Source organism: Spermophilus citellus (genome assembly GCF_964194105.1).
Source record: "Spermophilus citellus genome assembly, chromosome: 3".
Classification (NCBI taxonomy): domain Eukaryota; kingdom Metazoa; phylum Chordata; class Mammalia; order Rodentia; family Sciuridae; genus Spermophilus; species Spermophilus citellus.
Window position 1 is genome coordinate 15,967,230 of NC_138184.1, and position 13,283 is coordinate 15,980,512.

General features: G+C 55.0%; 1 protein-coding gene across 1 annotated transcript; it reads left to right on the top strand.

Moving 5' to 3' along the window:
* The first annotated feature begins 4,281 nt into the window (after window positions 1–4,281).
* On the top strand, window positions 4,282–11,996 carry PGLS (6-phosphogluconolactonase). The gene is made up of 5 exons (XM_081287894.1): window positions 4,282–4,601; window positions 7,653–7,760; window positions 8,416–8,517; window positions 8,933–9,073; window positions 11,655–11,996. The coding sequence occupies exons 1-5, from the start codon at window positions 4,314–4,316 to the stop codon at window positions 11,790–11,792; spliced, it is 777 nt and encodes a 258-aa protein (XP_081144020.1). The 5' UTR covers window positions 4,282–4,313; the 3' UTR covers window positions 11,793–11,996.
* Window positions 11,997–13,283: the final 1,287 nt, after the last annotated feature.

Consider the following 13,283-nt stretch of genomic DNA (forward strand, 5'->3'; position numbering starts at 1 on the left):
TGAGAAACTGGTGAAAAAACACCAGGTTACTGAGGGACAGTCATGGCAATTATGGCTTAAGATGGCTGTGGTAAGGTCAAGCTGGATACCTACCAAAAAAAAAAAAAGTCAGCTTTTTGTTATTACAGTGAAGTACCTGAGGCAGCCTACGTTATAAAGAAAAGAGGTTCAGTTGGCTCATGGTTTTGGAGGATGGAGGTCCAAACAGCACAGTGCAGTCCCCGTGAGGGTCTCTCTTGGCTGCATCCATCATGGCAGGAGCCTGTCTGTCTCTCTCTGTCCCCCCCTTCTTATTAAGCCATCAGGACTCAACATGGACTCAACCCCGTCTCTCAACTCCAGGAATGAGGCAGTCCTTGCCAAGAGCACCTGGCAAGAAGGTGTCCCAGCATCCCTTTTTCCTGTCCCAAAGCCTGTGACTGTAGATGTACTTGTGTTCAGGAGGCCCCTCCAGGGGTGAGACATACCCTGAGGACTTTAGGATCAAGCTGTGGGGTTTCGTGTGTGTTGGGGTTGGAACCCGGGCTCGCACATGCGAGGCGGTGCCCTACCATGAGCTCCGGCTCCAGCCCTGTTATTTTCTTTATTTTGAGTCAGGGTCTTCTAAGCTGGCCTCAGACTGGGTCCTTCTGCCACAAGTCTCCTGAGCAGCTGGGATTACCGACAAGGGCACAGTCTCCAGCTAAAATCGTTAATAATTTTGTGCGTGAAACCCAGTTCCGTGGTGTGCAGTTCCCCCCGTGGCATAGTTTGCTCTAGGAGTTTGCACTGGGGGTGGGAAGGTAGCTCCGCAGCAGAGCAGGTCCTGGTACACCGAGGCCCTGGCTTGCACCGCCCCCAGAAAAGAAAAAAATGCATTAAAAAATTTTTGGAGCATTTCAGATTTCATTTTTTTGGATTAGGGATGCTCAATCTATGTCACACAAAACAGCTCCACTGTCCTAAAAGTCCCTGTGCTCGGCTCTTCAGCCCTCCCTGTCGCCTGGCAGGCACTGCTCTTGCTTTCCCACGGTGGCACCAGCAGCCGCCTGCTTCTCGATTTGGCTTTCGCTGGCAAAATGCCTGTCGGTCTCCACCATGTCTCCTTGTGGCGTGGTGCTCCAGTTTTGACTTGATTTTGGAGGTGCTGGGCTGGAACCCAGGACCTCCTGCATGCCCAGCACCCACTCACCACTGGGCTGCACCCAGCCCTGGAGAGTTCTGGAGGTTTTTTTTTTTTTGGTACCAGGGATTGAACTCAGGGGCACTCGACCACTGAACCACATCCCAGCCTTTTTAATATTTTATTTAGAGACAGGGTCTCACTGAGTGGCTTAGTGCCTCACTGTTGCTGAGGCTGGCTTGGAACCCACGTTCCTCCTGCCTCGGCCTCCCTGCTGCTGGTATGGCAGGTGTGGGCCCACCCGACCGGCCAGTTCTGGAGTTTTTCATCTGCCCAATGGGAAGCTCCATGACGCCCCAGTGCCCCTCAACCTGGAGAAGACAGCCAGGATCAGAAGGACTGGCCCAAACCCCTTCTTTGTGGGAGGCCCTGGGATGATCTGCACAGAGGGACATTTGTACCTTTGATGTGGGAGCCTGGCATAGGCAGGTGGCCCTGAGAGCAGGGACGGAGCAGCACGTGGCTGAGGAATGCTGGAGGGGACACTAGGAGGAGAGTGCAGGGCACTGAGGCCCGTGGGGGAGAGAAGGGGCCCTGGCCTGCTCCCTCCAAGGGCCCCGGTCCCTCTGGGGCGGGATCCAGGTGCAGCGGGGGCCCCTCAGACTCCTTCCACCGTGCCAGTGGCTTCCAGCCAGCACCGGGTTTTGCATCTTGGCTCCTGCTGTCTTCCACGTGTGGGACACCATTTCTCTCCACCACCGCACTCCGCCCAGTCACCTCTGTATTTCTTCAATTGAAATATTCACATCCATAATATTCATCTTCTTAAAATGAATAATTTAATGGCTTTTAGTATATTCACGGGGTCGTGTGACTATCACTAGTATTTTGTTTGTTTTATGGAGCTGGGGATTGAACCCAGGGCCTTGTCGCTGGTCTTGAATACATTTTCAGTTAATTTTTGTATACAGTGTGAGGTGGGCATCTGTATCAGTTTTCTAGCTGCTGTAACAAAATTACCACAAACACAGGGGCTTAAAATAACACATATCTTACAGGCCTAAACACTGGATGTCAGAAATGGATTTCACTAAAACCAGGGTGTCTGCAGGCTGTATGTTTAGAGGCTCTGGTTGAGAATCTATTTCCTTGCCTTTTCCAGCTTTGGGACTACCTGCAGCTCTTGGCTCTGGGCCTCCACGTCCATCTAGTAACAGAGGGCTGAGTCTTCCTGACACCATCACCCGTCTGGGCATCCCTCTTCTGCTTTGCTCTTCTATTTATAAGGACTTTTTTGGTTACATTGGGCCATCCAGAAAACCTATTTAAGGACAACTGGGTATCAACCTAATTTCATCTGCCATCACAGTCCCTCCTTGTAAACTATCCTCATACCTTTACGCATTCAGAGGGTTAGGGGTGGCCATCTTGTGGGGGGCATTATTCTATGTAGCAGAGTCCAGCCTCCTCCTTCTCTGGGTGGCTATCCCATTGTTCCAGCACCATTTATTGAAAAGACTTTTTGTTTTTTCCCAGTAAATGCTGACTGAGCAAGCAATTTACTTCTGAGCCACACCCTCAGCCCTGAAGAGACCTTTTTCCCCATTGAAGAGACCTGGCCCCTTGTTAAAGACTGACCACAACATATGGGTTTATTTTTGCATCTCAGTTCTGTTGCTTGAGGCCTGACTCTGGGGATCCAACCAAGCAGCTCTGGCCTCCAGCCCCAAACACCAAACATAAAAGGAGAAAGGCGTGAAATGAACTGATTAGAATCATGTCTTTAGCCATGTCTTCAAGGGACTGACAATGACTTTGAGTTTCTACAGAAAGGAGAATGAGGGCAAGCACTTGGGGTTTGTACAGTTGGAGGCTTTTCACAGCTGCCAAAGCAGATGATCTTGAGGTGTGGGCTGCCCATCATTATCTCAGGATTGGTCAAGTGGAGCCTCGTCCACAATAAGAAAGGACAGCTTCAACTCATCTCACGCTGTTTATCAGTGAGGTTGAATCTTTACACGTGGTGACTCAGAGCACAGGAGACAGATGCAATACGGGGACAGAGATGCCAAGTCTTTAATCCTGGTTTTAGCTACCCATCAGACAACTGCAGACACAAATGAAGATAGTCAGTCCTTGTTACAGTTCTACTCACTGATCTACATGTCTGTCTTTAGGCCAATACCACACTGGCCTGAATACTGTAGCTTTGTAGTAAGTTTAAAACTAGGAAGTGTGAATTCCTTGTGAATTTTAGGACCAGCTTTTCAATTTCTACAAAAAAAAAAAAAAGTTTGCATTTTGATAGTGATTATTCTGCATCTCTACAACTTGGGGAGTACTGCCATCTTATTTCCAATCCATGAACGTGGGACGTCTTTCCATGAATATCTTTAACTTTCTTCAGTGAAATCTTCATTTTCAGTGTACAGGTCTTGCACTTCTGTTGTTTACTCCTGAGTATTTTATTCTCTATGATGCTATGGCAAATGGAATTGTTTTGACACTGATTTTAAAATGCACTGAGTGAGTCTCATTGCACTTAACTATACTCCACCGAATTACCTCAGCACTGGAAGGAGCCGCTCCTTACACCCCCAGGCCTTGCAGCCTCAAATCCCTCCTTAGCCAAGTCATGGAGCTCATCAGGTGCAATCAGGCGGGAGGGCTTTTTGGGTCCTCGGAGGGACCCAGCAGCCTCCAGAGTGTTTGCTAACCAATTCAACAGATGTACTGAGCTCCTACTGTGTGTCAGACACAGTTCTGGAGGCTCGCCAGGTATCAATGAATAAAACAAAACAAACACCTTGACTCTTAGGGAGCTTATATTTTAATTAGAAGAGACAACAAATGTAACAGATAAATAAAGTTAACAGATGTCAAAGCCCACCAAAATATCACTTCTCCAGGAAACCTTCCCAAATCTCCTCACGCCATCCCAACCCCATGTCCCCTTCTGTGGGGACGCAGGCCTGCCTCCAAGCTCCTCCTAAGCCAGCTCAGGGAAGGGCTCAGGCATAGCTCGCAAAGATTCAAAGGGTGGGCACAGAAGACATCGCCCTTCCCTGTCGGAGCTTCACCTGCCGGACTGCGCATGTGCGTAGCGCAGACCGACCAAAGAGCTCAGACAGGTGTGGCGGGGTTGGCCTTCGCGCAGGCGCACTGGCGGCCGCCGGGAGGGCTTCCGTCTCCCTGCCGCCCCGCCGTCGCCATGGCCGCGCCCGCCTCGGGCCTCATCTCGGTGTTCTCGAGCCCGCAGGAACTGGGCGCGTCATTAGCGCAGTTGGTGGCGCAGCGGGCTGCGTGCTGCCTGGAAGGGACCCGGGGTCGCTTCGCGCTCGGCCTGTCGGGCGGCAGCCTCGTGTCGATGCTGGCCCGGGAGCTACCCGCCGCCGCCGCCCCCGCCGGGACTGCCAGCCTAGCGCGGTGGACGCTGGGTTTCTGCGACGAGCGGCTGGTACCCTTCGAGCACGCCGAGAGCACGTACGGCCTCTACCGGGTGAGAACTACGGGGGCCGCCGGGGGTCACGCCGAGAGGGCCGCGCCCACCTCCTGAACTGCGGCTACGGGCGCCGCCGGGGATCACGCCGAGAGAGCCCCGCCCACCGCCCGAGCCTCGCCTTTGTGGGTGGGGTCACTCAGGGCCTCGCCTTGCCCTCTGCAGTTGTCTGGGAACTGATGGGTGTCCTGAGGTGCCACCTGGGCACACCACTCTCCAATTCTACGTCGGTGGTCCAGTGTGACTAGGCAGAGGGACAAGTTTGGCCAAAGAGCTAGAAGTGACACTAAATAACGCATTGTATCACAAGTTCCATTGGTGGCCGCCCTGCATGTAAGGGGACCAAAGAGCCAGGGTCTGGGATCCGGGTGGAGCCTGGCCCTGTTCCTTATCTGGGGCTGAGGAGGAGGATCGCGAGTTCAAAACCAGCCGCAGCAACTTAGAGACCCTGTCTCTAAAGAAAATATTTTAAAAATGGGATTGGGATGTGGCTCAGTGATTAAGTGGCCCTGGGTTCAATCCCCAGTGCCAAAAGAAAAAGAAAGTGTGTTGTTCCTTTCCTTGTGTAACTTTTAAAACTTTGCATTTTTTAACATTAAGAGACAAAATTCTAACAAAGCAGCAAAAGAGAAATTATGTGGCCATTCTCCGAGTGTCCCCGTTGTGGGGTCCTGTGCTCTGTGCTAGGGCTGCAATGGGGAGCCGGGCGGTTTCCTCCAGGGCTTGCAGTATGGACGGCCCCCCACCCAGTGCAAACTGCTGGCTTGGAAGGCTGCAGGAACTGGCACCGGAGAGCTGGCACAAGGGGATGCTGCCAAGCCAAAGGCCATCTCCGGCCGGCACTTGCTCCTTCTGCTGGTTTTCTAGAGCTGCGAAGCAAATGACCCCAAGCGGAGGGGCTTAAAAACGCCAGGAATTTATGTCTTCACTCACTGAAGGTTAGAGCTGGAGTCAGGGGGTCCCAGTGCCACGCTGCCTTGGGAGCTCTGGGGGAGGGTCTTCCTGCCGGGGTTCCTTGGCTAGTGGCAGCCTCCCTCCAGGCCGTTCCCTCTGTTCCTTCTCTCATTCCTTTCATCTTAGGATGCCAGTCTTTTAAGTGACTTTGGGACAACCCAGTTTGAATGAATGGGTCTTAACTAATTTCATCGGAAGTTACACTCTTTCTTCTTCCGCAGCACTGGATGAGCCAGGACCTCGCGCACGCAGAGCAAGCTCTCTCCCACTGAGCTTCACTCCCAGCCCTTTTTATTTTATTTTGAGACAGGGTCTCACTAAGTTGCTAAGGCTGGCCTCAAACTTGTGATCCTCCTGCCTTAGCCTCCTATGTAGCTGGGAGAAGAGATGTGCCCCAGCACACCCCAGTTGTAACCCTATTTTTTAGCAAGATCATATTCTGGGGTTCTTGGTGGTTGTGAGTTCTGGAGGTACACCATTCACCCCACTACAGGGTGCAGAGGCATTTCCCTCCTTGAGGTGGGACCTGGGTCCTCTAGGCGTCTGCATTTCTGCTGAGAGGCCTTGGCCCTGTTGCTGTGGGAGAATCAGCTGGGGCTGCCCTCCTGGGGACAGTCCTGCAGCATGTGCAGTATGTTCAGAAGGAACCCGCCCAGTTCTGTTTCTCAGGACCTGATCCCCTGAAGCCACCCAGGCCCTGTTCCAGACTCCCTGGAAGCCCAGCCTGACCTGGGGCACCCTGTCCCCGTGACCATTGCGGGGCAACTCCCGGGAGAACCTGGTGGGGGCAGGGGTGGAGTCAGTGGAGGGCTCAGGAGTTGCCTGGCCCCAGCCAGGCTGTGAGGAGCCCTGGGTCGGAAAGGGCCCCAAGAGGGTGTCCCTCCTCTGGGCTTCTGTGTCCACTGTGTCTGTGGGGCGTCGGTTCGAGGCCACCCAGGAGGGTGGTGTGTAGTCGCATAGCCCTGGGGAGGGGACAGCCCGGGGCCTGTAGCCCATGTGACAATGTGACGTGCTGAGGGAGGAACTGGAAGGAGGTGACAGAAACAGGCCTGGGCGCTTCCAGCTGGGTTTGCCCAGCGAGTCCCTGCGAGGGTGCACAGGTGGCACTGCTGGGCCTGAATGTTCATGTCCCCACAAGTCCCAAGGAGATGGCCCTGGGAGGTGGGGCCTTGGGGAGGTGACAAGGCCCACCTTAGAGACCAGGAGACCCGCCGAGTCCCGGGGCATGAGGACCCAGCGGACCCTCTGAACCGCAGGCAGCCCCTGCCACACGGAATGCCCTGGAGCCCTGCCCTGGAGCCCGTGGCCTGGGCTTCCCACGCTCCAGAGCTGTTGTCCTCAGGCCGCCCCATTTGCTCCTTTGTCACAGCGGTCCAGCAGACAGACAGGGACAGAGCAGGGACGTCCGTTCAACAGTGAATCCGACCCTGCCCCGCTCGGCTCACACACCCTCCGTGGCTCCCTACTGCCCCCAACATGGAGCTCCTCCTCAGGCCCGCAGCACATGGGCGGGGCAGCTGGCAGGTCCTGCATCCCTGTCCCCACCTGCTCTGGGGACACTGGAGTGTCATCGCTTCTCCTCTGTGGCCTGCGGTGGCCGAGCTGTCCTTGGCTTGAGGTTGGGCTCCGAGACGCTGCGGGAGGTCGCCGTGGGCTGTCTCAGCAGGTCAGAGGTCTGGAGCCACCTCCCCGCCACAGGTCAGGGTGGCCCTGCGGCCCGCAGTGGGAAAGGTGCGGGCCCCAGGCCCAGGAGTTGTGTAGGGGGGATGGCGAGGTGGAGGGCGGGGCCATGACTGTGGACTTGAAGGACCCCCCGGTGGAGAGCTGCTGGTAGCACTTGGCCACTGTGACTCCAGCTCGCCCAGGGTGGCCACTCTCCCTCTGCGGGGACCCTCCCTTTCTGGCCCCAAGAGCAGCGAGGTCCCAGTGAACCTTGTCCCGGGGGCCGTGTTACCTGGGCCCGGGAATCTGGTCTTGGCCAGGAACGGTCTGGGCGCCTTCGTCTCCCCCGGGTGTAAGTGGGAACGGGACAGCGCCTCAGCCGGAGGATCCAGGTGGTCACGTCGCTGCTGGTGACATTGTCCTCTGTCTCCACAGACGCAGCTGCTCTCCAGACTGCCCATCCCAGACAGCCAAGTGATCACCATTGACCCCACTCTGCCCGTGGAGGAGGCGGCCGAGGACTACGCCAAGAAGCTGAGACAGGTGGGTCCCTCTGAGCAGCCCTGTGACTGTCAGCAACCAGAGGTGGCCCTGGGGCCGCTCCGCAGAGGAAACACCCCAAGGACTCAGCCCCACGTCGGGGGAGCTCTAGGGTTGCCTGGTTGCTGACATGCAGTGGTGGGTCCAGGTCCCTACATCTTGGGGACAGTTGTGTCCCCAGACCCGGGCCAGGACTCTTAGCCAGTCGGACACATGAAAAGTGAAACCTCAGATTAGAACCTCCTGGGTCACAAGCACCACAGTGCTGATTCCTGGGTTCCAGCTACAGCTGTCCCGTGGGACCCTCTGGGGTGTTGATTCCTGTAGTCCCCATCACACGCCAAGAGGGTGATGAGGTCGCTTCTACCGAGTGCTGTGGTGCTGACGTGTGACTGCAGGTCATCAGAGAGGGTGACTGTGATGCCTAACGGAATGCAAATACTAAGCAAGTCGGGTCGCACTTGTTACTTAGGGAATGATGATGAGGAAGAGGGCTGGCTGCTCAGTGTGGACGCAGCTTAGAAACTGTTTTCAATTCATTGTCAGTTAAATCGGAGAACCTGGAGGCGGGGAGCAGAGGGTGGATAGTATTGTGTTCCTCTGACAAATCCTCGTTTGCTCCGATCCCCACGCTCTCAACCCCTCTCCCCCTGCCCAGGCCTTCCAAGGAGACTCCGTCCCAGTTTTCGACCTGCTGATCCTGGGGGTGGGCCCTGATGGCCACACCTGCTCCCTCTTTCCAGACCACCCCCTCCTGCAGGTGAGAGCACCCGCGTAGACCCTGTGGACCTGTGTCCTGAGCCCCTGGTGTCTGGAGCTTCCAGGAGGTGGTGGCCCAAGGTGGCGGTGGTGGCTAAAGCCAGGGCTGAGACTGGCCTGCACCAGCCCCACCTGCCCAGCCCTGCTGAGCCCCACGTGACCCACCCTAAACAGAGACCTCGAGCAGGGGGTGCAGCTCAGCGGTGGAGCACTGACCTAGCATGTGTTCGATCTCCATCTCTATGTTTTTTGATTTCCATCTCTGCAAAAAAAGGTGGGGGGACCTTAAATAACCTGCCATAGGACTGTTGGGAGAGCATGGGATAAGGGCTGAGCCAGGCCTGGTGTGCACGAGTGTTCAGGCAGTAGAAATGACGCTTCTCTTCTGTTCCCTACCATGGGCCTTCCTGCCCCAGGAGCGAGAGAAGATCGTGGCCCCCATCAGTGATTCCCCAAAGCCACCTCCACAGCGTGTGACCCTTACGCTACCTGTGCTAAATGCAGCCCGAACTGTTATCTTTGTGGCCACTGGAGAAGGCAAGGCTGCTGTTCTGAAGGTAATGGCCAGGGGTTCCAGTCCCAGGAGGGTTATGGGCCCCAGGGATATGACCAAAATATGACCCCAAATGCTATTGTGCTAAAGCAATCGGGTCTGAAAATAATTCACTGATTCTTGAGTCAAAGGGGGAAATCAAAGTTGCAATTATGGGCTAGTTAGGAATTAGCACACATGAAATGAAATTGATGTAGCATGGCCGAAGAGGTGCTCAGAGGTAAATTCATGCATTAAATACATAATTTTTTGTTTGTTTGTTTTTTGTACCAGGGATTGAATCTAGAAGTGTTTAACCACTGAGCCGCGTCCCTAGCCCTTTTTGTTTTATTTTGAGACAGGGCCTTGCTAAACTGATAAGGACCTCACTAAGTTGCTGAAGCTGGCCTCAAACTTGCAATCCTTCTGCCTCAGCCTCCCAGGTTGCTGGGATTACAGATGTGTGCCACCACTCCCAACTTAAATGCATAATTTAAAAAAAATTTTTGTTGTTGTTACTGGAGATTGAGTCCCTACCATTGAGCTATGCCCCCAGCCATTTTATTTTGAGACAGGGTCTCAGTAAGTTCTTGAGGCTGGCCCCAGCCTCCTGAGTTGCTGGAATTACAGGTGTGTGCCACCATTCCCAGAACTTAAATGCATTTTTAAAATTATTAAAGAGGAAACAGTAAATGCTTTATTTTAGAATTAGGAAGAGGTCAATAATATTAAATTAAAGAGGGCTGGGGTTGTGGCTCAGTGTTAGAGCACTTGCCTAGCATGCATGAGGCACTGGGTTAGATCCTCAGCACCACATAAAAACAAAAAATAAAGATAATACGTCCACTAAAACTAAAAAATATTTTTTAAAAATATTAAATTGAAGAAAAGATAGCAGAAGGAGTAAGTGCAGTTAAAATCAGAAGTTGATGGGTTGGTTAATATTTTTTAAAGTCTAAAATAAGTAGATCCAAAAGATGGACAAAGCCCTGTCAGTGCTAATCAAGAGAAAAAACAATGTTGCATTAGGAATAAGATAAAATATAGCTACACAGAACATTTTAAGAAAGTATAGAATAAAATATTAAAAATAAGCTGTAAGTTGGGCTGGGGTGGTGGCTCAGTGGTAGAGCGCTTGTTAGCACATGTGAGGCACTGGGCTCCATCCTCAGCACCACATAAAAATAAAGGAATGAAATAAATATAATGTGTCCAACCACAACTAAAAAATAAATGTTAAAAAAAATAAGCTGTAAGTAATTTCTAAAAATGTTCAAGTGCCAATGGGCAACTGTGGAAGACACTAGAATACTTTTTTTTTTTTTGAAAGAGAATTTTCAATATTTATTTTTTAGTTCTCGGCAGCACAGTGTTCCTCAGTGTCCACAGAAGATTGGTCTAGAACCTCCTGGAGACCAAAATCCATCCGAAGTCCCTTCTGTAAAATCATGCACTATTGCACCCCAGCTGGGCATATCCTCTGTGGCCTTCAAATGTCCCTTGGGGACTTAGGAAACCAGATATAGTGTCACAGCCCTGTAAAGAGGTGTCGTGTAATCCCAGTGGCTTGGGAGGCTGAGGCCGGAGGATGGCAGGTTCAAACCAGCCTCAGCAACGGTGGGGCCCAAGCAACTCAGGGAAGCTGTGTCCCTAAAAAAAAGTACAGAACAGGGCTGGGAGGTGGCTCAGTGGTCAGTGCCCCTGAGTTCAGTCCCTGGTACCAAAAAAAAAAAAAGAGTTGTCACTGTGTTGTTTAGGGAATCACAACAAAGGAAGATGTCGCAACGGGTTCAACACACTTTTCTTTTTTCTGGAATGTGCTGGGTGTCTGGTGGGTGGATCCCGCGGAGGCAGAACCCCTGGACGCAGCACCTGCCCACACTCGGCCACCTGCATTCATAACTGCCAGTGACGACGGGTCGGGTCAGGGTCAGCACCCCACAGCCTCCCAGACCACATCGCACCGGCTGGGCATGGTCCTACCTTGGTAGATGATTGGGCACAAAAGTCAAATGAAAAAGAAGAAATTTCTAGAAAATTCTGATTTCACTGCCCTTAGTGAAGTCTTTCTAGCGTACCCACCACTTGGTACAGATCAGCTGCAGCTGCTGTAGCAGGGACCGGGCCATCACTGCAGGCTGGACGCCCGAGCTCTGGCCTCTGCAGGGGAAGCTGGCCCAGCACCACAGCCGCGGGCGGGCCCTGCCCACGGCTGCGGGTCAGGGTAGCTGAGGAGGGCGGAGGCTGAGCATCCCCCATCCAAAGTGTCCCCAAGTCTGAAACCTCTTGAGCTCCAGCAGAAGGCCCCAGTGGACAATCCCACACCCGGAAACTGTCCCCTGCACAGACGTGAAGTTTCAGTTTTTCACTCCAGATGCAAGAATCAGTGCGTGTGGGAGGGGTGGACGGAGCACCAGTGTCCTGTCCCCAAGTTTCTCCCCAAGACTGGGTGCGCACAGTCCCGAATCCAAAAACACAGTTTCTGCCGCTCTCCCGGTCGGGCACTGTGGCAGGGACTATCAACCACTGGGTCCCTTTCAGGAGTCACCGTGGGGCTCTGAGAGGCCGAGGGCGCTGGGGTCTCACGCTATGTCCCCTCCTCGCAGCGCATTCTGGAGGACAAGGAGGAGAAGCCACTGCCCGCCGCCCTGGTCCAGCCCCACACGGGGACGCTGCGCTGGTTCCTGGATGAGGCGGCCGCCCGCCTCCTGTCCGTGCCCTTTGAGAAGCATTCCACGTTGTAGCCGGCAAGGGGACACCAGGGCCACCGAGGCTGTGCGCCAGGGACCTCCCGGGGCTGGGCCCCTCTGGCCACCGCTCCCGGCTGCGTTTGGGAGGAGTCATGTGGTGCTGCGAGAAGGAAGGGACCCGGCCGCCAGCTCTGCCTGGCGGGGTCAGCCACGCCATGGGGCCGGGTGGCCTGCGTATTAAAGGGAGCATTGCTGGAAGTCCCCACTGTCCTGTGGTCCTTCACGACAGCAACCCGGGGACCCTGCCCGCAGCCCTGGCCCATTGGCAGAGGGTGGGGCCTGATGTCCCGGGGCCAGGGCACCTGGTGTGGCGGAACAAAGTCCCACAAGCTGGGTGGCCGGGGACAGGAGAGAGTCCCCTGTCCTCGTGTGGCAGTGGGAAGTCCCAAGTCAGTGTGGGGGCGGGCTCCCCCCAGGCCCCTCCTGCTTCTGGTGGCCACTGCCTTCATCCTTGGCGTCCCTGGGCTTGGGGACGCCTCGCTGCAGTCACAGCCTCTGCCTTCTCGTGGCCGTCACCCTGTATGTCTGTCTGTCTGTCCTCCGCTCCTCCTCCTTCCTCTGCGGTGCCAGGAGGTGAACCCAGGGTCTCGCACCTGCGAGGCCACCACCCAGTAGTGGCTCCACCTCCGAGCTGTGCCCAGCCCTTTTGATCTTATTTTGGGTCAGTCTTGCTGAGTTGCCCAGGCTGGCCTTCAACTTTCGATCCTCCTGCCTCAGCCTCCAGAGTGGCCGGGATCATAGGTGTGCGCCACTGTGCTCGGCCTCTCTCCTGTTAAAAGGACGGCCGTGGGTGGAACTGGGACCACCCTAAGGAGTCCCCTCTGCAGAGACCCTTATTACAAATCATGTCACATTCTGAAGTTTCAGGGCCAGGACGTGGACCCGTTCTGGGGGCCACAGTTCCTCCTCAGCACACGTCCCCTGAGTGCTGACTGCCCCGCAGGGCCAGCAGTGGCCCCTGGGTCTGGCTGATGGCCGGCCTGCTCAGCACCTGAGGCCACCAATGTGCCCAATTCTGCCCAGAGTGCCCGCCGCTGCCCACCCTGCAGCTTCTCCCAGCTCCAGGGACCCCACTCAGGAGGCCGGTGGGCACCTGGACTGCTCAGCCCTGCACAGCTCTGGGGGGTGTGTGGGGTCCTGGGGCAGCCCCGAAGGCTGAGCGCAGGTGGGAATTGAAACTGCCTCTGGAGGCAGCTGCACGGGAGGGAGGGAGGGGGAGGGAGGCCGGAGCCACAGAAAGTGAAGTTCCCTTGGACATCTGGTCCCCGTGGGTCGCTCAGATGTGAGTAGAGGAAGTGGGGCGAAGCCTGAGCGGAAACTGCCCGAGAACCAGCCCCAAGCAGGAGGGAAGCGGCCGCGCTCTCAGTAGGGCAGCTGCGATGGAGGCTGGGCAGGGGCTGAGAAAGGAGGACGGGAGGTGGGTGTGAGGACCTCGGGCAAGGGCCCTGCGGGGCGTGTGGCCATCTCCGTCCCTGCTAAGCCACA